The sequence below is a fragment of the Pyrus communis genome, chromosome 5, assembly GCF_041283825.1.
Source record: "Pyrus communis isolate YQ-2024b chromosome 5, ASM4128382v1, whole genome shotgun sequence".
Taxonomy (NCBI): Eukaryota; Viridiplantae; Streptophyta; class Magnoliopsida; order Rosales; family Rosaceae; genus Pyrus; species Pyrus communis.
The window spans coordinates 34,238,050-34,263,414 of NC_142569.1; the positions used below are offsets into that span (position 1 = coordinate 34,238,050).

General features: G+C 37.9%; 4 protein-coding genes across 11 annotated transcripts; 3 read left to right on the forward strand and 1 right to left on the reverse strand.

Annotated features, from left to right (window-relative positions):
• The first annotated feature begins 314 nt into the window (after positions 1-314).
• On the forward strand, positions 315-7,012 carry LOC137725883 (TMV resistance protein N). Of its 5 annotated transcripts, none has more exons than XM_068464715.2 (10): positions 315-463; positions 578-665; positions 804-1,371; positions 1,601-2,693; positions 2,800-3,075; positions 3,171-4,388; positions 4,514-5,154; positions 5,249-5,333; positions 5,414-6,052; positions 6,128-7,012. In XM_068464715.2, the coding sequence occupies exons 3-10, from the start codon at positions 866-868 to the stop codon at positions 6,662-6,664; spliced, it is 4,995 nt and encodes a 1,664-aa protein (XP_068320816.2). In that variant the 5' UTR covers positions 315-463; positions 578-665; positions 804-865; the 3' UTR covers positions 6,665-7,012. The 5 variants fall into 5 exon arrangements, with proteins under 5 accessions (XP_068320816.2, XP_068320815.2, XP_088551200.1 ...); XM_068464714.2 differs by having other exon boundaries at positions 317-463; positions 791-1,371; XM_088695074.1 differs by having other exon boundaries at positions 325-432; positions 791-1,371.
• A 4,659-nt stretch (positions 7,013-11,671) lies between these two features.
• LOC137726913 (Tetratricopeptide repeat (TPR)-like superfamily protein) lies at positions 11,672-15,445 on the forward strand. The gene is made up of 2 exons (XM_068465864.2): positions 11,672-14,581; positions 15,110-15,445. Exon 1 carries the CDS (start codon positions 11,919-11,921, stop codon positions 14,190-14,192), a length of 2,274 nt encoding a protein of 757 aa, XP_068321965.2. The 5' UTR covers positions 11,672-11,918; the 3' UTR covers positions 14,193-14,581; positions 15,110-15,445.
• A 499-nt stretch (positions 15,446-15,944) lies between these two features.
• On the forward strand, positions 15,945-19,218 carry LOC137726914 (Peptide chain release factor 1). Of its 4 annotated transcripts, none has more exons than XM_068465865.2 (12): positions 15,945-16,088; positions 16,293-16,448; positions 16,556-16,656; positions 16,775-16,873; positions 16,962-17,145; positions 17,231-17,279; positions 17,363-17,441; positions 17,550-17,624; positions 17,696-17,773; positions 17,939-18,097; positions 18,729-18,824; positions 18,913-19,218. In XM_068465865.2, the coding sequence occupies exons 2-12, from the start codon at positions 16,361-16,363 to the stop codon at positions 19,105-19,107; spliced, it is 1,203 nt and encodes a 400-aa protein (XP_068321966.2). In that variant the 5' UTR covers positions 15,945-16,088; positions 16,293-16,360; the 3' UTR covers positions 19,108-19,218. The 4 variants fall into 4 exon arrangements, with proteins under 4 accessions (XP_068321966.2, XP_088551202.1, XP_068321967.2 ...); XM_088695076.1 differs by having other exon boundaries at positions 15,961-16,088; positions 16,962-17,135; positions 17,221-17,279; XM_068465866.2 differs by having other exon boundaries at positions 15,973-16,448.
• Positions 19,219-20,538: 1,320 nt separating this feature from the next.
• Positions 20,539-24,576, reverse strand: LOC137725397 (endoglucanase 9-like). The gene is made up of 6 exons (XM_068464063.2): positions 24,300-24,576; positions 22,162-22,665; positions 21,900-22,049; positions 21,488-21,599; positions 21,102-21,265; positions 20,539-20,960 (listed from the first exon to the last, which is right to left on the reverse strand). Exons 1-6 carry the CDS (start codon positions 24,528-24,530, stop codon positions 20,634-20,636), a joined length of 1,488 nt encoding a protein of 495 aa, XP_068320164.2. The 5' UTR covers positions 24,531-24,576; the 3' UTR covers positions 20,539-20,633.
• Between the last annotated feature and the right edge of the window lie 789 nt (positions 24,577-25,365).

Below are 25,365 nucleotides of genomic sequence, written 5' to 3' on the forward strand. Positions count from 1 at the left end.
GATTTTTCATGAGTTTTTGTTCATTTTTGTTGACTGATAGAAAGTGAATGTTATGAATACGATTTTTATAACTAACAAGATATGAATAAAAATATTTAAAAGTACTTAAAAATAATTGCTAAAGAACAAAATAATTGTAGTATAAACAGCTCTACAAAATTTGATATGAATAAGTTGTATTTAAAACTAACTCTAAACTAACCATTTAAAACAAGAGTTTAATCGATTTGGAACTGTGAATTAAATAAAGAAAACAGAAAATAAAATAATTGGAACTGACATTTAAGTGAAAGTAGAAGAAAGTGAAGAAAAACGCATCCGCTTTTTGCTTTTTCGGGGAAGGGGAAAGCCACTATCAGGCATTTGAACGAGTTTCATTTTCCAGTTTTGACTCTCTCAATTGGAGCTGTGAGAGTCGTCCCAGTTAGCGAGGTCAGTCAGACTCCTTGTCCTCCAACAACATGTAATATTTCTAAGTCTTCTCTTGAATTTTGATTCATTAAACTCTTTACATGGTCTTGATCATCTCTTTTTACAGATTTTTTTTCCTCATGTTATTTGGAAAATTTTGATTTAGGGTTTGGGAAAGTTGAGGGGGATGATGAGAGGTTTTGATCTGAAGAAGAATATCAATACCAAAACTAAAAGAGGGATGTAACAATTAGGTAGATTCTTTGTTCGATGCACTTTTTTTTCTGCTCTGCTGCTTCAAACTTCACATTCTCTTCTTTCAAAAAGCTTTCTGCGATGATTTATCATTTGTTCAGAAAGTGTTAACACCCACTTTCAGTGTTTCTGATCAGATTCTGCACAGACCCTTCTGTAATCTTCACCATAGCCAAAGTGGTAACCTTCCACACCTTCAATGATCAGCCAAACAGATATTCCTTCGTCTTCTTATGGGTCTCCTCCGACTCCTCAATGGACATACGATGTGTTCCTCAGTTTCAGAGGCAAAGACACCCGGATAAATTTTGTAGACCATCTGTATACTTCTCTGAATCAGAAGGGAGTATTTGCATTCAGAGGTGCTGAACGACTTGAGAGGGAAAAACCCATCTCGCCAGAACTCTTGAAAGCAATTGAAGAATCAAGATATGTAATTGTTGTTCTTTCAAGAAACTATGCCTACTCAACATGTTGCTTGGATGAGCTTGCAAAGAGTGTTGAATGCATGAAGGTGATGGGGCAGACAATACTCCCAGTTTTCTATGACGTGGATCCATCTGAGGTACGAAAACAAATGGGGAATTTCGGGAAAGCCTTCTCCAAGCATGAAGAAGCCTTTAAGGATAACACAGAGAAGGTGCGTAAGTGGAGGGATGCACTTACTGAAGTGGCTGATCTCTATGGATGGCATTTACAAGATGGGTAAGGTTACCGATCTCCTTGTAGCGCCGTAAAACTTTATTCTTTTCTTTTTGTTTTTTACAAGAAAATTGCAGAGGAGGTATACCAAAGAGCTTTTTCTTTTTGTTCTTGAAACAAAGAAGAAAGAACATACAAAATTTAACATTTCGTTATCTTTTTATTTGGTTTAGTGGTGCTGGCAAAACTTCAATGAGAGGATTATTTATTCGTTGTTTGTTTGTTTTTTCAGATATCAGTCGAAAATTATTGAAGATATTGTGAGATATATTTTCACTAAAGTAAATCAAACAATTTCAAGTATACATACGGATTTAGTTGGGATGGATTCACGCGTAAACGAAGTGATTTCTTGCTTAGACACGGGGTTGAACAATGTATGCATGTTAGGGATTTGGGGGATGGGGGGTATGGGTAAGACAACCATTGCTGAAGTAGTTTTTGATAGGATACGTTCTCAGTTTGAAGCTTACAGCTTTCTTGCCAATGTTAGAGAGGTAACTGAGAAACAAGGTCTGGTCCATTTACAAAAGCAACTTCTTTCAGATATCCTGTTTGAGAGTAATGTAGATGTACATAATGTCCATATGGGGATGAAAAAGATAAGACAGAGACTAAGTACTAGAATGGTTCTTGTCATTCTTGATGATGTGGATCAATTAGAACAATTGAAAGCATTGTGTGGTCATCATTGGTTTGGTTCAGGGAGTAGGATCATAATAACATCAAGGGATGAGCATTTGCTATGCACATATGGAGTAGATAAAATGTATAAGGTGAAGCCGTTAACTGATGCTGAAGCTCTTCAGCTCTTTTGTCAGAAAGCATTCAAGAAAGACCAGGTCGGAGATGACTTTCTCAAGCTATCAAAGAATGTTGTAGAATACGCTAATGGCCTCCCATTAGCTATTGAAGTTTTGGGTTCATTCCTCTTTGGTAGAAGCGTAGAAGTATGGTCAAGTGCTTTGGATAGACTTAAAGAAAATCCTGACAGAAGAATTACTGATGTGCTTAAAGTAAGTTTTGATGCTTTACAAGACGTAGAAAAGAAAGTATTTTTGGACATTGCATGTTTCTTTAAAGGGGAGGATAAAGATCGCGTTACAAGAATACTGGAAAGTAGTTGTGGCTATCGTCCAGACATTGATATAGCAGTTCTCATGGAAAAATCTCTACTAACTCTATTTGGAAGAAAATTGTGGATGCATGATTTGATTCAAGAATTAGGTTGGGAGATTGTTCGTCGTGAATGCTGTGAAGAGCCGGGCAAACGTAGCAGGCTGTGGCTTCCCAAGGATATCATCCATGTATTTGTAAACAATGAGGTAATATATTATTACAAATATAGATTCAAAGATTACTAAAACGAATTTATCATCTTTGTATTTTCTATGTCCTTGTACTGCAACTAATTTCCTTCTTTTTTGTTAGGGAACACTTGCAGTGGAAGGTATATTCTTGAATCTACCAAAACAAGAGGTGGTTCACGTAAATGTTGACCCGTTCTCAAAGATGTGCAAGCTAAGATTGTTAAAAATTAGTAATGTGTACTTTCCTGGACCCATCAGATACCTTTCTAATGAGTTACAACTGCTGGAGTGGCATGCATTTCCATTTAATTCTTTGCCATCAAACTTTCAATCAGATAAGCTAGTGGAACTCCGCATGCATTCAAGCCGTATCAAACAAGTATGGAGGGGAAATAAAGTAAGATTATGTCTTTGTGCGTGCTTATATTTTGAAAAATATTAATATCAACGTATTATTTATTTCACTTTATGGTAATTTCTATATTGTACCAGCGCTGGAGCATGCTAAACTTTATCGATCTAAGTGATTCCGTGTACTTGATTGCAACCCCAAACTTCGTTGAGGTTCCAAATCTTGAGAAGTTGGTGCTTCAAGGTTGTACAAGATTGGTTGAGGTTCACCCATCCCTTGGATTTCTCAAAAACCTCATCTTGTTGAATATGAGAAACTGCAAATCCATTGAGAGCCTTCCACCTTTCATCAGTTTGGAATCTCTTAAAACTTTAACTCTCTCTGGTTCTTCAAGATTCAAGAGGTTTCCTGAAATTGAAGGAAATATGAAAAGCTTGTTGGAGCTTCATCTAGATGGAACTGCCATTGAAGAATTACCTCCATCAATCCAACGTTTGACTGGTCTTACATTGATGAATTTGGGAGGCTGCAGAGACCTTTTCCGTCTTCCAAGTTCCATTCAGTATTTGACGTCTCTGAAAACGCTCATTCTAACAGGTTGCTCAGAACTTGATGACATACCTGAGGATTTGAATTGTGTGGAATATCTTGAGGACCTTGATATAAGTGGAACTGCTATAAGAGAATCATCATCCATTGCAGCTATGAAAAATCTAAAAACTCTATCCTTCCAAGGATGTAAAGATCTACCTTCAAAATCATGGCATTCTCTCTTTACTTGTTGGTGGTGGGGTAGAAGGGGAAATGCTCCTGTGAGCTTGTTGCTGCCTACTTCGTTCTCTGGTTTAACTTCTTTGACGAGCCTAAACTTAAGTGATTGCGATCTGATAGATGGAGCAATACCTGATGATCTTGGCACCTTAATTTCCCTAAGGACATTAGACTTGAGTGCTAATAACTTTGTGCACTTACCCGAAAGCATCAGCCAGCTATCCAAGCTTGAATCTCTCAAATTGAGGAATTGTAGTAGGCTTCAGTTACTGCCTAAGAAGCTTCCATTAAGTGTTCGACATGTGCCCGCTGATGATTGCACGTCACTGATAGATTTCCCAGATCAATTCAAAGTATGGACCTCAGATGTTTCTGGAATGACTACAATCAGTGCCCTCATTTCATCCAAGCATCAAGAATCTTCTACTTCATCCCCACCAGACCCAAAACATACAAAGACGTGGACTTCATCAACTGTCCCAGGGCGTAGTTTCTTTAGTTTTGACCCCGAATCAGATAAACTTCAACAATGGAAACCAGTTCATGATCTTTCACTGCCAAATGAAGTGCTGCAAAAAGACATTGAAGTCTCTCTCTCACTCTGTCTCACACACGCACATACCCACAAAAAAATGTCGAGCATATTTTCGCTATGCCAAGTATCTGTCTTCTTCTATAACTAATCATAATCCTTTTCTGTTTTATGTTACAGCTATTCGATTATAAGTCATATTCCATAAAGTCTTGTGATTATCAAAATGAAATTCCAAAGTGGTTCAACAACATAGCTACCAGAGACTTCATATCAATCCCAGTGCCTCCAGATTTGAAAAATGATAAGAAGTGGATGGGCGTTGCTATTGTTTTCTTGGTGAAGCGAAAACCTGGTGTCTCCCAGATTGAATCGGATTGTGCTTCTGATTACTTCTACAAATGCAGAGTGGAAACTGAGGAATTTCAACTGGAACCATTCCTCCTTGACTGGAGACATCTCAACTCAGTTGAATCAAATTCTGTGTTACTTTGTGCTTTCTATGTACCTTGTGTCTGCTTTCCAAGGATGTTAAATGAATCTTTTGTGATTGGGTCTGTATTTGAAACCAACAACCCGTGCATGGAGGTCCAGAAATGTGGGAGTCATCTAATTTATGAGCAAGATGTTGAAAAGCTTATCCAAACATTCATACCACGTAGTTTTGGTATTGGAGGGCGGCAGCAGCTACAACAACAAATACCTGTGCTGTCCAAACAAAGTCAACAAATAATCCCTTCTGAGCCCTCCAATTTGAATGAAGTTGGTAAAGCTACATCAGAGCTTGGATGGTTTAATCTAGAGAATGACATCTTGAGATGGTAGAGTTTAATTTCTGAAAACTACATTATGAGCTGCATTAAAAATTTAAAACTTCATCCTTCATTTAACGTTGGAGTTCTTTGATGTATACAGGGAGAAATTTATTCCAACTTGTGAAGAAGGTTCCACAGTTCTGTTGAGAAGGAACATTGAGTCTGTTCTTCCAAGATACCTGGAGGTCTCTTTCTCTCTCTCTCTCTCTCTCTCTCTCTCTCTCTCTCTCTCTCTCTCTCAACACATTGTTTCTGCTTTCTCCAGGGACTAAACCATAGGTACCAAAACTATGATTTTTCTTTAAGTGGATCCCCAGCGTGGTTCAACACTGAAGTTGGGACTTCTGTGACAATTGAGCTGCCGCAGAATCTGCACAAGAGTAAGAAGTGGATGGGGTTTTCTCTATGCGTATCACTTGCAGTGGAACACCAGCACATCGTAAAAGAGGATCAGTATCATGGTTCTTGTCGACTCGAAATGGGTAAACATCATGTGAATCTGTCCCTAAACTTTGAGTCCGTGATATCTGATAAACATCACCTTTTAATTGTTTACATTCCACGAGCAATGATTCCCGAACTGTTCACTCAAACATCATCAAGGAAAATCTGCCTTTCCTTTATTACCTATAGACCTGCTTTAAAGGTTAAGATCTGTGGGCTCCGGATTTTGTACAAGCAAGATTTACAAGGATTTGTCCAGACAATCACACAATGTATATTAGGCAGTTCAGACACCCTCTTTGGATATTATAATGAATTGGTGGTAAAACATTGGATGAACTTAATTCTGGAGCAAAATCACAAAGTCCTCACAGAGGAAAAACATAGTCCCCAAGAATGCGATCACAGTACTCCACACGAAAGAAAGTTCCAGTTGATGTCTCAGAATATCAGAAACTGGGTATGTCTCTCTATCTCTCTCTCTCTCTCTCTCTCTCTCTCTCTCATATCTCACATTTAGAAATTTTCTCTACAGGTCGGGTCTGACAATCACTTTGCATTGAAGCTCGCTGGAATTGAATTTCCGAAGTGGTTCTTGAATCCGAATAAAGGTGACTCTGCACAAATCGAAGTGCCTCAAAATTTGTACGATGATGGTAATTGGTTAGGGATTGCTCTATCTGTTTCTTCATCGATCCATGAACATCCAAACATCATCAATGACACTCCGGATTCAGAGTTTGCTCGTGAGCTCATTTGTGATCTGACCACTGAGGTTGATTGTTACAATAAGCTCCGTTTTACATTCGATACAGATAAAGACATGTGGTTGCATGCGCATGATTTGATTTGGTTTGTCTATATACCGCGTGCTCTGTTTCCTGAATCGTGGAATCAATTGAATCTAGTCGGTGCAACTTTTGGGTCCAACGGCCCGGGCTTAGGACTGCATGGATGTGCCATTCGTCTAGTATTCAAGGAGGATGTTGAAGAGCTTGTACAAACATTGACCGTCAGCGAGTTATCTGCAAACTGCGACCATTGCAAGGAAGCTGCAGAAATTGGTAAATAGTAGTACCAACTGGACACGATTAAAGAATAGGAGAGCTTACTGGTCCCTTGCCAAGGACGATGGCAAACGTGTTGTAATTGGCCTTTTACTCGTTGCACCCAGAAAAATTCGACAATGAAGTTGTAGGCGGAAGTACATGCATTGACAGGAAGCAATTAGGAAGAAGAGTTTGATTTGAGTGCTGTGTCATCAGATGAGACATGGGTTGATATTTGCTTTGGTTTGTTTATGTTCAAGGTTTGCAAAGCCATAAGCGGTTATTATTATAAGTACGTTGAAATTAGACGTGGTGAATTTGTTTCAATAACTGCCAAATAACTTGAATAGTGGAGTGGATTTGTTTGGAAACCTTGCCACTATTTGTGTGTAGAATTTGGGCTAAAATTTTGGAGTCTCCTTGGGTTGATGTTATGTTTTAATTGTAGTCAAACAACCCAATTAAGTGTTTGTTTTTAACAGCAGAGTAAACTGATATCAAAATCTTTCATCCTCTTAAAAGTCAACGTCAAAGTCTTAAAGAATAGGCGAGACGATGCCACTTTGTACTTGCAGTCCCTCAATCTCAACCTCAACCCTTGACTTTGAGTAAAGAATTCCAGAAATTCGCTATGGCAATTGGGTAAGCACTTTGATTCGGATCATCAGATTTTTGCAAAATTAATTTGCATCCTCAATGACCCCAGAAACAGATATCGCTGCTTCTTCTTCTTCTACTTCATCATTTTTGATGCGATGGGGCAAACACTAGTCCCCGTTTTCTATCACGTCCATCCATTCGAGGTGCAAAAACAAGCAGGTAGTTTAAAGAAAGCCTTGTTTTACAGCATGAACAAGCATTTCAAGGCAATGTAGAAAAGCTCAAGTATCCAATCTCTCTGGATCGCAGTTGGAAGATGGGTACGAAAACGCCCAAAAGTTTGGTCTTTCTTTTCTTTTTACAAAAACAAATGAAATGTCTGCTACTTGTTAGAACCTAGCTCCACATCTTCAATGGCTGCACAGAGAGAGAGAGAGAGAGAGAGAGAGTATAACAAAAGAACAATACTATTTCATTGACTGTTGAGCTTTCCTTACAATTTGCTATTTCTAGGATAATCGAAGAGTTATTGGGGCAACATTGGATACCACTAGTGGCACTACGTCACGTCGCTACGATATGAGCAACCAAATATCATGTTCTTCTTACTAGAATTTATTTGAAGATGTCTAGGTATCGGACCTTTTTCATGGGTAGTACTTCTGATAAATTATCAATTTCAGTCTACTTCGCGTTGGGGCATTGGGTAAATGGACTAGTTTGTTTTGTCGGTACTTAGTATGCCAATTCATAGGTGTACCCAGGTATGTATATTTGTTGTGCTTCCTATGTTTAGACTTGAGAAGTGGTAGTTTTGTTTGTTGTAGTTATTGTAGTTTCATTATTTAGTAGTACAATGCTTATCTTCAAAGGGCTGATGCTGAACTTTGGAATTCGATAGTTCGTAAAAAGAACCCTTTAAAACTTCTTTACATTATTATCTTCTTAATGTTGGAATTTTTTTCATATTTGTTCTTAATTCTTGTATATAATCATGGACATTTAAATCAATGTTTGATGGGGTTCCATTTAGATTGTGAGATTCGTACACTGTGTTCTAAATAACGAGTATGAGACGCAATTTGGTCTAATGTGCCTATGTATGCAATCCATGTCACATGTGGGCTCAATATCTATATGTCGTGATCCCATATTTTGTTGTATTAGAAGTGTGTATTCTCTCTATAGAACACAATGAAGCTTGTTAGATATCTTCTGGTTGGTTTATGATCTGACTTATGGATCAACTGACTTCACAAAACCCAATGAGACTTTCAAAGGCAATGACATGTCTAATTGTGCTTTTATCAATGAGTGAAATTTTCTTCTTTTCCATACCTTTATGCTCTGCAAAGTAGTTACAATTTGTTAGTTTTGTTCTATACATGCTTCATCCACAACCCTTAAGTCCAAGTTGAAATGGTTTATTTCTTCCAGTGTCGTAAATGATCTGGATGACTTAGAGTAACAGAGTTCAGATTTCTGCTGCTGCCATTCCCAATATTTTGATTGCTAATATGGACTAATATGGAGGCTGTGTTTTGAAGTTAGGTATAGTCAATTTAATGAACTAATATGAAGGTTACATTACGGTAGACGCGGTGTTTTTCTCAAAAGAGTGATTGCACTGTAAGCTCCAAAACCTACAGAAACACTACCATGACAGCATCAAGGAACTGTAAGCTCCTTGATGTTGATGTGGTAGCGTTTCTGTAGGTTTGGATACCAAAGTTTCCATATATGAAATATTTCATTGGTTACCAAGCATCTAGGTGTAGAAGCATGGTCCTGTTGAAATAGCATCCTTTGTTAATTTGTGCGTATTTTGTGTGCGGTTTGAGGGTTTAGGTTGTTTATTTAGTATTTGTATTCAAATTAGCAGTAAAGGATCTGGTTTCTCATATGGGCTATATATTTGTTGCAGATACATGTCGAATGGACAATGCCAAGAGTGAAGAGGTATTGTTTTAAGTTGAAAACAATTAAGTTTAGGTTGGTTTGTTAAAGGATAAAGAGAGAATGGTGGGAAGCACAGGAGTAGAACCTTGCAATGTTGATTGCATTATGAAGCTAGTGTTAAATCATGGGGGTCTGATTTGGTTCTTTGTAATCAAGTCTAGACTGGTTTATAACTTGATATTACCCTATTTACTTCAGTCTAATTTTGTTTTAAGATATACTTTTGTAAACACGAATATTCCTGCGATGAATGAGACAAGAACACGTGTACAAAATAATATTTTGTATTAATTTTGGAGTTACAATCTCTTTTACAATTTGATCCTCTGATTCTATCTTCGTAGGGTATAGATTTGTGGATGGGATGTTGATCCAAATGGTCGTCGAGGCTTGGTCTAGGGATGAATAGTGGTGCAAATTTGTTGATGTTGTTGATCCAAAGGGTCGTCAGGGCTTGATCTTAGGAATTTGGGAGGTAGGATGCTTGAAAGCTTTAGAGTTTCATAGCTTCAAGGATTTGGGGAATTATCTTCCAATTTGGGAGTAGAGAAATGTATATGTGAATTGGTCCAATGAAATGAATGAAATTCGCTTCTATTTATAGAATTTTTCAAGGCCTAATTTTGAATATAATATTCAGATGAAATAAATCATTTATGTCAGGTGTTGACACATGTCCTACTTGATGACTTTTTCGATTTTTCGTTGAGTTACACGCTACGTGTAAAATTTATGTGACACGTGAACGTTGAAATTTTAATACATTGGTTAACATTTATTTCACTAAAATTTCGATGTCTACAACTTTCATTTCATTTATTTCATTGGATTTTTGACTTAATGCAATCTCCTGTAATTAGTTGTGTTAGCTTTTTACCATTGTCTTGTATATCTTCACAAAAGTATGAAGACCCCAATTACTATGAGTGGCCTCAGATGTGTTGTTTCCTGTTTTATTTGTATTTGGTGGAAGGTCTTACTTGGGTTGGTCATTCACTTATATTTATTAGCTTTTGGCTTTCTCAGGCAGTGCTACCGTTGATTAAGAATTTGAGCTTTTGGTGTGAGTATAAATTTCTTGTCCATTTCAATTTTTTGACCACATTATGTCGAAGGTGATTCATGTATTAACGGAACATAGTAACTTATGATAAGTAGTCCCTGCCTGTTAAATAATGTGGTCTGGATATGTGGTGGTTTGTATTAGGCATCGTTTGGTATGGAGGATTGGATTGAAATGGATAATTCACAAATTTTAAGCCAAATTAAAGGTAGCAGTGAATGTTTATTTAGAGGAATTAGTAGAGAATTGGACATGAAGAAAACTCATCCCTTCCAGTCCTAACATTTTGGAAAGGATTGGAATGATAAGTTTCCTTCATGAGTGTCCATGTTCTACCCTCTAGTTGGTCATAATTTTTTTCATTTCTCCCTTCAACGTCCCTTGAGATCAAGAGCCATCTATTCCAATCCAATCTTACTTACCAAATGAGCCCTTGATGCGGTGCATATGTGTGGGTTCTCTAGCATTATTCTTTCTCCTTCCTCTCTTCCGCTGCCGGAGGCATGGTGTCACTCCCTGGCACGATTGGAGTAAAAAGCATTTACTGGCGTTACAAATGAAATGGATAGGGCTCCCGTGTGCTCGTGGCAGCCCCACTTTGCAGAGAGGCTTTATGGTAGGTTGCCTGCAAGTGTGTTGAAAAGGTAGAATGGGCAATTATCAGACAACATGTGTGGTGTCACTCCCTGACTGCATGCTGTTGATTTTGGATTTTGGATGTCAAAGCATGCATTCACATGAGTGTACCAGATGTGCTCATGCATTCCTTTTTAATCAGAAGAGGATTACGTAGAATGGTAGAAAAACACGTCCTTAACCCGTGCATAACATGCGCACGCTTATGTCACTAGGAGAAGTATCGTTTACATACGATGCTTCTCTCTCGTACAAATGATTATGTTATTTGATGACAGCACAATGATAGGATGTTTGTGAAGATGTTATATTGAACTTGATGTGGCAGATTCTCCAATCTTGATGGCGAGTCTTTATTGGTACAGGTGAACCAAGGAAAGCATTATCATCCATCCCTGTAACTATTTTCAATCAGTAAAACCTGATGTTACACTTTTATCGCACCGTTGTTGTAAAATTGTGAGAATGAATGTCTACAGTAATGTAATTGTTGTTATGTGATGTTTTCAAAAGGGTAATAGTAGTGTAATTGTTGTTGTGTGAAGTTTTCAAAAAGAGCAATCATTTCACTTTTTGGTTTGTCATGAATGTGGCTCTATATAAAGAGCATTTTGTATGTGTTTACAATACACAGCAAAGGAAAGAAGTGAAAACAATAATATCATTTCACTTTTTGCAATCCTTTGGTGTTATAATTACGAAACTAAATAGTATGATATTTTGTCTATTTATGACAACCGTGAGCTTTTAAGCAAAGAATAATTATGGGACATGATCAATGGTGGTTGCGGTTTCAAGGTTCTTGTAACGTTTTCCTGACCACATTGGGTGCAAAAGTAGTGCAATTATGCATACATTCCACCAAGACACTGATCGGACTAACTAACGGAATAGGATGTCATCATAATAATCCAACCCAATAACAACGGACAAGGAGCTTGCTTGTCGGTGCCGTCAGTGGCTTTGCTGACTACTTGGGAGGTCGAGGTCGAGGAGGAAGCCGCACACGAGCAAGTGTCATGTTACGCCCATGTGCTCTCACCCTCGCGTCTCGCATCTCTCATCGGACAACCTTCACCTCATCTTTCACCCTGCTCGACGTGCAAACCAATGATAATGATCTGCTCGGTCAGGTGCGGGTTCTCGCCACCCGCGGCCACCTCCAGGAAGCGCTCTCACTCTTCTACTCCCTTCATCCCCCACCACCTCACTGCCCCCAAACCTACGCCACTCTCTTCCACGCATGTGCCCGCCACCGCCGCCTCCAAGACGGCCTCTCTTTGCACCGTTACATGATCGCCCACAACCCCATCCACCCACCCGACCTCTTTGTCACCAACCACCTCATCAATATGTATGCCAAATTTGGTCACTTGGACTACGCCCACCAACTGTTTGATGGAATGCCCAGTAGAAACCTTGTCTCTTGGACCGCTCTCATTTCCGGGTACGCCCTATGCGGGCAACCCCAAAGGTGTTTGAGTTTATTTGCTGGCATGTTGGTTCACCACCGCCCCAACGAATTTGCTTTCACCAGCGTGCTCAGCTCGCTCGCGGAGAGTGACGGTGTTTATGGTCGGCAGGTACATGCGCTTGCTTTGAAAATGTCTTTGGATGCTTGTGTTTACGTTGCAAATGCTCTTATTACTCTGTACAGCAAGATTTGTAATCCTGGAGGTGTTTATGATGCTAGTAAAGACGAGGCGTGGAATGTGTTTAAGAGCATGGAGTTCCGGAATCTTATATCTTGGAATTCAATGATTGCAGGGTACCGGTATCGCGGACTTGGGGCTCAAGCTATTCATCTTTTCATACAAATGTACCTTGACGGAATTGGGTTTGATCGTGCCACACTTCTCAGCGTCCTCTCATCCTTATGCAGAAGCAACGGCCTTGATGATAATGTGGTTTCTAAGTTTTGTTTCCAATTGCACTGTCTCACGATCAGAACCGGGCTTATATTAAAAATTGAAGTTGCCACTGCGTTAGTTAAAGCTTATTCAGATCTTGGAGGAGATGTTGCGGACTGTTACAGGCTTTTCTTGGAGACAAGTTGTCATCAGGATATTGTTGCATGGACTGGCATCATAACAACTTTTGCAGAGCGAGACCCTGAAGAATCACTCTTCCTCTTTCGTCAATTGCGTCGTGAGAACTTAGTTCCCGACAGGTATACTTTCTCAATTGTTTTGAAAGCTTATGCAAGCCTTGCAACCGAGCGCCACACCTTGGCAGTTCAATCACAAGTGATCAAAGCTGGCTTTGAGTGTGACACAGTACTTGCAAATGCCTTGATCCATGCCTATGCTAGGTGTGGCTCCATTACCTTGTCTAAGAAGGTGTTTGATGGAATTGATTTTCGTGATGTCATTTCGTGGAATACAATGATTAAGGCTTATGCCTTGTATGGACAAGCTACAGAGGCATTGCATCTCTTCTCACGTATGAACGTCCAACCTGATCCTGCCACCTTTGTTTCTCTCCTCTGTGCTTGTAGCCATGCTGGACTGGTAGAAGAAGGAACTCGCATCTTTGACTCCATGATTGAGGTATATGGTATTGTACCTCAACTTGATCATTACGCCTGCATGGTTGATATTCTTGGTCGAGCTGGACAAATTGTTGAGGCTGAGGAGCTTCTAAGTCGAATGCCAATGGAGCCTGATTCTGTAGTCTGGAGTGCACTCCTTGGGTCATGTAGAAAGCATGGAAAAACACGGTTGGCCAAGTTAGCAGCAGATCGACTGAAAAAGCTAGCACCAGAGGATTCATTAGGTTATGTACAAATGTCAAACATGTTTTGCTCTGATGGTAAATTTGGTGAAGCAGGCCTAATTAGGAAGGAAATGAAAGGGTCTAGAGTGAAAAAGGAACCTGGATTAAGCTGGATTGAGATTGGAAATCGGGTCCATGAGTTTTGCTCTGGAGGCCAACATCATCCAGAAAGGAACGTTATCTTCAGGAATTTAGAAGAACTGATTGTGCGGTTAAGAGAAATGGGTTATGTTCCAGACACAAGCTTGTCAGTGCATGATGTGGAAGAGGAACACAAAGAGGAGCAGTTGTACCATCATAGTGAAAAGCTAGCTTTAGTGTTTGCTATTATGAATGAAGGTAGTTCAAATTGTGGTCGGACTGCTATAAAAATAATGAAGAACATAAGAATCTGCGTGGACTGCCATAACTTCATGAAGTTAGCATCAAATCTACTTCAGAAAGAGATTTTTGTGAGAGACTCAAACCGTTTCCACCACTTTAATGATGGAATATGCTCTTGCAATGACTACTGGTAACAAACGAGCAGAAGTAAACCACACTGGTTGTGCCTGATTTACCAGCATGCTCGATGGATCATGGTTCAGTTGTGAATGGTTCATGCAGATGCTGTTGATACTGAATTTTTTTCCCATGATTTCTGTTGATCATTTGAGCCAGTGTCAACTTGATAGGGCTTGTCACAAGGCTGAGTATTAGGAATGTCGTGTCCATGACTTATTGCTGAAGACAAGGTTGATTTTGAGCTGGTCACAGTGTTAGACAATATAAACCAGAGTCTCATCAAGCAAAGCAGAAGGTTGTTTTTGTCTGCATTTTACTATGTCATTTTGAGCTAGGGTTCTGCCTGCGATCTACGGAAGTCAAATCCACCAGTCCACCCGCTCAAAATCCAGCGTATACAGAGGTCAGGTCCTTTAATATTTTCATAATTCGTTTCACATTATTTGTTTGTGAATATATATATATATATATATATATATTTTCACTTTCTTTTCAATTTCTTTAAAGAGTATATCCAGAGAGAAAACTATTATTTGCTCAAATTCACCAAATCTCTAGTAGAAGCTCCCTTAAATGGTTCCTTGATCTCTCTTTTTTTGTTGAATTCCTTGTTGGTTTTGATAATTTTTATGAGATTTTTATGGTATGTTGCCATTCAACTTAGGTAATCTAGGCGCTTGGCCTGGGTTTGGTTTGCTTTAACATCTTGGGATACCGTGAACCTGTCTCGATTAATTGTCCGGAAATTCTGTTATTTCACCATAGCAACCTGGTTATTTACAGTGTTGCTGTTATGATCCAATGACAGTGATGTTAGATCACTTTATGTGGGGTGCCTTTCTGTGATTATTGGCAGACCAGCATTTGCAACTTTTTCACAGTTAAGTTTTGTTAGGATTCTTGTCGCTGACACAAGGTTTTTGGCTCACAGATGTCTGGGCAAGACAAGGCCTCGCATAATACTGCTTGTATGGTTTCCATGGGTTTATCGACACCCAGAATTTCAGACTATCCCCCGGGTGATGCGGCTGCATTCACTTTGGTCTACTAATGGTGCTCAAGCTAGTGCTCATGCCAGTATAGGAATTTCCGATACTCCAGAGCACTATAGAATTTCCAATCAATTTCGTTGAAGAGGATAATAAGCAAATACAAAAACACAGTACATAGCAGACATGCCAGACCAGCCTGCTGCCTCTGATTTATATTCTACAATTTTCACTGTGTTATTCTCATCAGAAAAGCAAAATTCTCAAAATTTCCAATAGCTAGCTCTGCGCAATCTACATTATTGACAAGTTTTAAAAACAAAAAACCAAAAAAATCGTTGTAAAACTTACGAAGAAAGAGAATGGATGGACCATTCGGCCCTTCCAATTCATAGATGTGGATCTCGGATCTATGAATGTGATGTTCCCTGAGAAAGAAAAGAGAAATGAGTTTAGACAAAAATGAGATATTCTTGGAATTATTGGGTATGTTGTGCCCCCTACGTGTCCGATTTCCCAATGGTCCAATAAAAAGATACAAATTTGTGACGTATAAACCACATTTACATCTCATTTCATGTTTTCGAAAAAATGTAAACATAAGTTCCACTTCAGGGGAGGGCTGTAAATTTGAAATTTCTTTTGACGAAAAAATGTCAATTAGTCGAGACCACTCGTGTGGACCAAACAGTAACCTAGGTTAAGCTTAAGCCCACTGCTTGTTCCTTCCTGCCTGTTCCTTCCTGGTCTTAATCGAGCCCACGGCTTCGTCTTCTAATTTGCCTTTCTTTACAAACTAGACAGTGCAATACAACAACTCAACTCAATCACTCGCAAGTCGCAAGTCACAAGTCGCAACGCAAGCACTTTCCCACAAGCTAAGCTGATTTTATCTTTTGCTTCTTTTGCTTTCAGTCATAGGTGCTTCTTTTTGTTACTTTTCTTAATCTTTTTGTTTTTTTTATTCATTTCATTTCCGGAAATTCCATGGGTTAATTAATTAGCAATTGTTGGTTGGCACGGAGATTATGAATTCTTGAAATTGTACCTTTTTTGTTGTAAAATTTAATCTCTCCTTAAACTGTCTTAATTCGTTGTAGTGTTCTTGTGTTATTCGAGTTTCAGATTTACTGCTACTTTCGTTTGGATTTGTTCATACTAAAGGGGAGGGGTTTCTGGAAGGGAGTGTAACAATGAGAAGCCGAGTGTGGCGTAATTTGATCCGACCAGCAGTGGCTGCCTTTCCCCATCCTTTTCGAATTCTTCGTTCATTCTCAACGGGTTCGTTTGTTGTTTCTGTTAGCAGTGATACTTTCTTCTTCGATGTTGCTTTCTTTATGTTTAATTTAGTTTTACTTTTACATAAATGAAAAAAAAAAATTGAGCAGAATTGGAGCCTGATTTATCTCCAAAGCTTATTAAGATCATGGAGCAAAGGTTATCGCATATCGAGCAGAGGAGTGGTTTTCTTCACAATCTCATTAACCAGGTTTACCTATGTCGTTGACTCTGTGTTTGCCGAATTATAGTTAAATGTAGTGTTTGACTTAAGAACAAAAAACAAATTTTGGAATTGAAATGGTGTTGGACCTTTTGCTTGAAGATAGCCTGATGCCTCAGCAGAAGAGTATGCGAGGGCGAACAAGGAGCTGCGGAAACTCAGCACTTCCATGGACCTTATAAGTCGTCTAAGAGCCACAACCAAGGTACTGACATTAGAACAAAACCTTCAACATAAACTGTTATCCTTGTGCAGACCGAACTAAATCATTTGTTTGCTTCTCTACTCTGTAGGAGATTAATGGTTTGAGGACTCTCATCGATGAATGTTCTCAAGAAAAAGACATGCTTGATATGGTAACTACCGAATTGGATCAAGCCATCCAGGAAGAAACAAGGCTGCACAATTTGTTGCTCAAGTCCCTGCTTCCCAAGGATGATGCTGATGAGAGGGATTGCATATTAGAGGTCAGAGCAGGTATTAAGCACCTGCCCAACAAATTTTTATTCCATTGCATGTCTTTTATTTTTTTTATTTTTTATATGACAAAAGATTTCATTAGGGACTGGTGGGGACGAGGCTTCTTTGTTTGCAATGGACATATTTAAAATGTAAGTTTGTATCAATACTTGTAAATTCTTGTATGCATTTTCTCTCGAGAGTCTCATCTTGTGCGTATAACAATTAACCACAGGTATGATAGATTCTCACACAAGAAGGGCTGGAAGTTTGAAGTGGTGGATATAACTGAGTCTGATCTTAAAGGATATAAGGTGTGATGCCTGATTTTAACTCACGCATTTCAACAGACCCAGATTGAGCTAGATGTTTTAAACACCTAATGTATGTGATGCTACGTGCTAATCATAACGTCTTTCCAGGAAGCTACTGCAGCGATCTCAGGAGCTGATGTTTATGGGAAACTTAAATTTGAGAGTGGGGTTCACAGAGTACAGGTTTGCCTCCCACCTGCTCAATGCAGTACTTACAGTTGCGCCCAAAAATACTGACTATGTTGTTTTGGCAGCGAGTTCCTGTGACAGAGAAGTCTGGACGTATTCACACTAGTGCTGTTTCTGTTGCTATCCTTCCTCAAGCTGATGAGGTTCTACGTGCTAACCTTTTTAGTTGGAAGACTGAATCTAACATTTATCTATCGACATAAGTTTCTTGTATTCACTGTTTGACATCCGGACGTTGTGGTTATTTGTGATTTTGCTTTCAAAATGATATTATTTTTTCTGACCATATGTATATGGGATTGCTGCAGGTAGATGTCCACCTGAGGAACGAAGATTTGAGAATTGACACGTATAGATCTGGTGGTTCAGGTGGTCAACATGCAAATACAACTAACAGTGCTGTTAGAATAACTCATATTCCAACTGGCATGACTGTAGCCATACAAGACGAGCGATCCCAACATATGGTATTACCAAAACCTTTTTCAGCTAAATTATAGTTTTTGTATCCTTGAGCTTAAGATTCTTTTTTCTTTTGTTATTTGGAGTTGATAATTTTCCTAGTACAGTTTTATTAGAAAAATCTAGTGAAATACAATAGGAGTTTTTTCCTGAACTATGTATAAAATTATAAATGTATATCATCTGTTACTATATCATTTTTTCACCGGCAATAACTTATTCTAAACATTGTTGGTCACTTTAGCAAATTAGATGGAGAACTACAAATTCGTATGTCCTTCTTTTATTCCCTAAACCCTAAAACCCCTAAGCTGACATTCATCGTAGCCTGAAACTTGAAAAATTCACAAATTGTTCTCCCAACGTACCCCGCCTTCTCTGAAGCACCCATGCCTAAATGATGTCACAAATATTTATAGGTCAAAGTGGGCATGGGCAACTTTTTTGGTAATCATACTCATTCATTGAATTCTTTTGCAACATCCGTGATGTACAATGTATGATTGTTGACCTCCATTACGTGAGCATTCTGATAACGTACAGGCTAATTATCTTTTTTGGTATTTATTTATTTTTCTTCTTGTAGTCCTTGTTCTTTACTATATTTCTCGTTTCCAATTTTGGGGGTCCTTGTAGAACAAAGCCAAGGCACTTAAGGTGTTGTGTGCAAAGCTTTATGAGATAGAGAGGTCTAGACTTCACGCCAATCGAACAAAGCTTCGATCTCAACAGGTATGCATGATATGATGAATTTTAGTTGATACAATTTGGTTTGGCTTTGCTTTCAATATTGATTTATGGCGCTCAACACATTGAACAGATTGGTAGTGGGGATAGATCTGAACGCATCCGTACATACAATTTTCCTCAAGGACGTGTAACGGATCACCGTGTTGGCATCACTCATCATTCGATAAATGATGTGATGCAGGGAGAGAATCTGGATGTATTTATTGATGCCCTTCTTTTGCAAGAAGAAATGGATGCAATTGCATCTTTCAGTTCTTCGCAGTGAAAGTATGATGACTAGCAATAGTATACTGTACCATTCTTTGGTGCTGATATATTAACTGTTCTTGGTGAACAATATCCTACTATGCAGTTAAATCCTAATACTTTATTTTTACACGCTAGTTTTTATATGAACATTCGTGGATTTTTGTATGCAGATAAATCCTAAAACTTCATTTATTGCTCTAAAAAGCCATGCAGCTCCCCACAGCAGCTCATCGTGATTTTGTTTTTACCAAAGTGAAAAGGTCAATAAATTAACAAATTTAAACCGCCCAGCCACTAGTATTATAGTGTAGTGAAATTTCTCAGTCACTTGAGGCATGCTAAGAGGTAACTCACAAAAACTAAGATTTGTTGGATTCAACGCCTTAATTAGCAACGAATGATTGTCCTTCGTTTCTAGGACTCAATGAAAAATGTTTTAATTGGATTGAAAGTGGGTAATTAAAACGGCACTGTTTTTTCTAGATCTTAATTGAATTGTGTTCACTTCTTTTTTTTAAACAAACTATATTATCTACACTATGAGGAATGAGATGGGTTTAGCTTCACAAATGGCTAGCAATAATGTGGTTTGAATTTGTTTTTGGCGTGAATTGAACCTAAGACCTCTTATTTACAAGTGAAAAGAAATACTAATAGACCATAGTACTAAGAGAAGTTCAAATTCTAGAGGCCATTCCTAGTTGAATCAATTTAACAAGTCTAGAGTCATCCAAAGAGTAAAATAACAAGAAGTCCAAATTCTAAAAGAATGCAATACTTCTCTCAGTAGTGGTGTACTGGCGTCTGCTTTTCTTAGTAGTAGTATATACTTTCAATATATTTGGAAAGTCCAAATTCACAAACGATTGCAGCCTACTATATATGGTGGAAGATCACAAAGAAGTGTTCAAAACACATCTCCGCTTTCAACTTAATATTGAATATGAAGTGGGGGATTTTAAAGCCTCATCTGTTATTTATTCATTCACATTAAAGTAAATTGTGTCCTATTACGAAACTTGTTCCTTTCATCTTCTTTGATAGTTGAACAAGTTCTCCAAAAGTTTCTAAAGGATATGTAACCTCTTATTCTCCACACATTGAGGTAGCCTGTGGTGTGAAGATTGAAATGATTGTTACCTAGGACAGCCATCAGAATGACAAATTCCACTCGTAGCTAGCTAGTTCTCAACATATATTTAGATTTTGAGATAAACGGGAACCATATAGAGGAGAAAAGGAAAAAAAACAAAGAAAGAAAGAGAAACTCTTTGACACTGAGTCTTAAAATTCAAATGCTTAAATCTTATAAGCTGCTGCTCATTGTGAGCCTAAGATCATCATCTAATTTTTCAACTAAGATCATCATCCAATTACCACATCAAACTAGGAAAGAAGAAAACACTGAAACATCCCTTCCATTTCGTGGTGAGATATACACACACACACACACACACACATAAATATATACCCCTTTGGGGACAATAGATAGTTGTTTACAATTAATATAAAACCCCTGATTAATGAGGTCTCCAATCAACTTTATAAGCTCCCTGCAAAGTATGCCAAGGGTCCTACAATAGCGCCATTTATGTACGTTGCAGGCTCCGAGTGACTGTAATCACTGCGGTCATCTGGGAACCCATCGTTCTGGTTTGGACCTCCAACAACGGCTCCAACTAGGATGTTAGGGTTTGGGTTTAACGAATAAAAGAATGGTTGGAAACCACCATCACAACCTATGGTCTGAGGATGGCTTGCCAATGAAGGCAACGAGGATCCTCTGTGGTGAATTCTCTTGGGATAGTAGGGTCCATACCCTACCATGTAGGACATCTTCAGAGGGTTTACCCCTAATATGTAGTCCACCTAAAAATGTCAATAAAAATCAGCCCCTGTATAAAATGATAAATGATTGAACTTAAAGTAAACACTTAGATGATAATTAACATAATAATTAGTGGTTCAAATTTACAGTTTGACACTGTCACGCAGGATTAAGTGATGTACCTGTTGTTTTGCAAGGTTTCTTAAGGTCTTCGGAGTGACGACGAGGGTACCACAGTTGAATGTGAGCTTTCTGACAGCCATGTACTTGGAATAGGTAGTAAGCAAGAATGTTATTGAGGTTACATATTGGAGGTTACTTCCAGGCAGCTTATATATGAGCCCTCCTATATTTTAAACGAATATACATGGTTAGAACACATTTATTTTACACTACTCTCTCACGGAAAAACAAGAGAAGGAAGAATGCACGAATAACCATTTTAGATTGCTAATAACAATCCTACTATAATTTCCGTATTCTATATTTGAATCCATACTTACTGAGAATTTGGCAAGTCAAAAATTGGTTGAAGTGATGAACCACTAGTGAAAACAACTATGTTTACCTTGTGTATATTGAGTACTTGAAGAGGGTGATTTAGGCAAAATCCGACACATAAATTGCTCAGCTTGTTGTTTATATGGCTCAAAGTTTTTGTCGTTGTTCAACAATGCCCTCTGAGAAATATATACAGCATTTTGTTAGAATTTATAAATTTATAATTAAAGTAAGAATAATAAAAATTAATTTGAGGCCTTTTGAAAATCATTTTAATTTTGAGTTTTCATCTTTTAGTATTTTGAAAACTGAAAAACATTACCAAATACATTTAACAAATAAATTATTTAGTTTTCAAACAAAGTGAAAACAAATGTTTGAAAACTAAAACGAATCGTTATATATGAAATGGGCCCTTAATAGAACAGTTGTACTGAAATAAGGTGGAAAAAGGTTGATGATGAGTATAGAATTTGTACCCTTGATAATAAAACATAAGCACCAGCAAATTTGTTGTCCCAGCTGAAAATGTCTGTTGAATCACTAGCTCCCAAGGATTTCATAAAATTGTAATAATAAGGTTCATTACTTGCTCTAAAAAGCCATGCAGCTCCCCACAGTAGCTCATCCTGAATTTATTTTTATTTTTTTACCAAATTGGAAAGGTCAATAAATTAACAAATAAAAAATTGACGCAAAATCTAGCAAGGATAAAGAGGATCCGGATTCTATGTTACCTACCTTATATCCAGAATATGAGCAATAAAATGGGCAGACTGCAGATCCAAGTGAATCACTGTATGCCCCTCGGTACTGAATTGCAAACTGCATCACATTCTTGGCCGTGTTCAACAGCAACTTTGAGTATTTTGGATCAACCTTCCGGAAAACTAAAGAAGCAGCCGCTAATGCAGCGGCTGTCTCTCCAGCAACGTCCGAGCCCGGGTTGCTTGGTGAGACTGAGTACACGGTTCTGAGCGTGTCCATGTCTTCTGGCCTCTCCCAACATTTATGGTCCATGTTTGGGTCACCGACCCCAACATAGAGTTTACCGGGCGTTTGCCTAGCACACTTTAGAAGATAATCCGTGGCCCACCGTATCGCTGCCCGGGTTTCTGGTAACTGGGGGCCAATGCGCTTGCCATATTCAAGCGCTCCCCATGACAGCATTGTGGTGGTGAATGCCATTGGGAAGTTGAACTTGACATTGTCTCCAGCGTCATAGTATCCTCCAGTTAAGTCCACCTGCAAAATTGATGCAAATATTTTCATATAGGTCGAAGGTTCATGTTTGTCTCCAATCAAATTTTGTCTACACAATAATATTTGGTACACGAGACAAGTAACTTCTCATTCCAATGAAACACTCATGACTTTTTCGTAATTTCATTAGAATTTTGAAAAGATTTGGCTTTTTATTTTGTGTAATAGGATATTATTAATATGACAACATCGTAAATCAATTACATAATATTATGTAGAAAATATAAAACATATAACAGTGCATTGCGTGATTAATTTGAAATATTGCCACAATACACATACTTAATAAATTTACCTTGTACAAACATAGTAGGTAAAAAAGAAGAGGAAAACCAAAGTGCTTGTTTTCATTACATTCACTATTCCTTTTCTTTTTACATCTTTTTCTTTGTGAAGGAATCATGTGACCTTCCCTACTTTTGATAACGCTTAGAGACTAAATTCAGAAGATTTTATTTGCACTCATATTTTTCTTTCTTTTTGTTCATATGCTTTGCACGTGTCTGTCATCTTTGCACATATATAAAGCAAGCAGCAAAACGATCAGTTGGTGATACTCCAAGCATTATCCATTGAAACAATATTTTCGGATTAAAATTTCAAATCACATGTAAGAGCATATATATATGCTTCACACCCCTTTAATATATACACTGTTCTAAAAATTCATGTATAGGCGTTAGGTGGCGGCTAGCCACCACTTCGATTAATCCTTAGACATTTGAAAATTAAGAAATAGCACATAGATCTACCTAGGCGCCCACTAAGACTGCTTAGGCGCCCACCAAGACCACCTAGGCACCCACTTAGACTACCCAGACCGGTCTAGACACTCACCTAGGTCGTGACTCCCACTTTGACAGAAAATATATAACTTTCATTTTGCATTATGTTCTAATATTCTATTTTGAAATTTATGTATTCCAATGCAATTAAGTATTTTTTAGGTATAAACAGACGTTTATATATACGATATATAATAAATTTACTTCAATCCGCCTAACCGTCTAAATGCTAGGCCCTAGCCTAGCTAGCCCCATCTTTTAGAACTTGAATATATATATATATATATATATATAGGGAGTATTTTTGCTTACCATCATTTAATGTCATGTATGCTCACCACCATATTTATCACCGTTATATGAGTTTGAATTTCGAGATTCATGTAGTGGATAAGCACAAATCTTAAAATTCAAACTCATCTAACGATGATAAATAAGGTGGTGAATATACACCACACTAAATGATGGTGAGCAAAAATGCAATATATATATAACGATTGCCTTAATTTATTAAAATTTATTATTTATCAATAACTTCCCTTTGACCTAAAAACACAGTTAAGCCTTTTAACGTTCCCTACCCCATTGCCTCCATCCACCACATTGCCACTGATCGGATTTCTCACATGTATGCGGCTGACTGTACCATCACCTTCTCTTTCCCTCCCTAACTTATAGAGAGACCACATTACAAATAGTGCGAATAGGTTTGCATGCATGAAGGGTAATGCAATATTCCAGAAATTGACCATCTATAACGAACTAAAGTTAAAAAAAAAAAATCATATAAATCAAAAGACAATGCAGTAATTAAGTATATAGCATATTTACATTTGCCAGACGACCATCGGAAAGCCCAGAATTGAACCTCCATGTGATTTGTTGGGCAGCACCGGCGGGGAGTCTCCCTGACCTTTGTCCCTGAAAGAAGAGTATGGACTTTGCCAGGGCCTCTCTGTAATTAGGGTTGCCTGCAGCTTGGATTTGGACACTACTACTAATACTACTGCCCAATATTACAAAGACGGAGATGAAGAGGGTTAGTGGTAATCTCTTTGCCATTGGAACTTAATTTTTTTTCCCAAATGTAAAAATTAAGCACCCAATGAGTAATGCGATCGATTTTGAGATTAGTTCATGACTTTGTGCCGATTGAGATGCCTTTAAATAGGAGCGGGAAAGACCAGCAGTCACCATGCCGCAAATTCTGGCCTTTTGTTCTTCCTTCGTTCCCCCTTCTTATTTTTATATATATATATATTATATTGTTATATATGGGATTAAATACAACATTATGTTTACACAGAAGCGTGAGATTTGAATTTAAGCCACACTATGTATAAGTTAAGCATACTAATTTCATTTAAAATTGATCATCCTCAAAATTCGACATTAAGATCTCACTTACAAATAAAAAAACATGCTACTATACAATAGTGTTAAGTGAAATATGATATTTTGGTTTAGGTTAGTTTGTTTTTCCCTTCTCCCTAATTTCATTGCAAAGTTACTTATTCAACCTTGATCTTCTTTTCCATGCGAAATCAGGCCCGCCGCCCTATGCACACCAAGATTTATATAGAGTAAATTCCATTACGGTTTTTTTTTTTTTTTAACAAACGATATTATCTACACAAAGGAAGTTCGAATGGAGTAAATCTCACAATAAGCTAGTAATAATGTCGTTCAAATTAATCTTTGATGAAAATCGAATCTAAAACCTCTTACTTATTTTAAGTAAGAAGTCCCATGTTTTTTTCACATAAATGATAAGTTCAAAACTTAATTATTTTGGCCAATCTACTGCATGGTTTAGAACAAATATTCCACCCTTAAATAGAAGATTGTTTATAGAAAACAAAAATTAAGTTATTATTACTCATTTTATTGGTAGTGT

What these genes read in the sequence shown, in the direction of transcription:
- LOC137725883 (XM_068464715.2), top strand. Translation starts at nt 866, where the DNA reads ATGATCAGCCAAACAGATATTCCTTCGTCTTCTTATGGGTCTCCTCCG. An exon ending in AAGTATGGAGGGGAAATAAA is followed by an intron (nt 3,076 to 3,170) that starts GTAAGATTATGT and finishes ATATTGTACCAG; the next exon opens with CGCTGGAGCATGCTAAACTT. An exon ending in CTCAGAATATCAGAAACTGG is followed by an intron (nt 6,053 to 6,127) that starts GTATGTCTCTCT and finishes TTTTCTCTACAG; the next exon opens with GTCGGGTCTGACAATCACTT.
- LOC137726913 (XM_068465864.2), top strand. Translation starts at nt 11,919, where the DNA reads ATGTTACGCCCATGTGCTCTCACCCTCGCGTCTCGCATCTCTCATCGG.
- LOC137726914 (XM_068465865.2), top strand. Translation starts at nt 16,361, where the DNA reads ATGAGAAGCCGAGTGTGGCGTAATTTGATCCGACCAGCAGTGGCTGCC. An exon ending in CTGATCTTAAAGGATATAAG is followed by an intron (nt 17,442 to 17,549) that starts GTGTGATGCCTG and finishes ACGTCTTTCCAG; the next exon opens with GAAGCTACTGCAGCGATCTC. An exon ending in GTGGGGTTCACAGAGTACAG is followed by an intron (nt 17,625 to 17,695) that starts GTTTGCCTCCCA and finishes TTGTTTTGGCAG; the next exon opens with CGAGTTCCTGTGACAGAGAA.
- LOC137725397 (XM_068464063.2), bottom strand. Translation starts at nt 24,530, where the DNA reads ATGGCAAAGAGATTACCACTAACCCTCTTCATCTCCGTCTTTGTAATA. An exon ending in CCGATGGTCGTCTGGCAAAT is followed by an intron (nt 22,666 to 24,299) that starts GTAAATATGCTA and finishes TCAATTTTGCAG; the next exon opens with GTGGACTTAACTGGAGGATA. An exon ending in GCTCATATTCTGGATATAAG is followed by an intron (nt 22,050 to 22,161) that starts GTAGGTAACATA and finishes AAATAAATTCAG; the next exon opens with GATGAGCTACTGTGGGGAGC.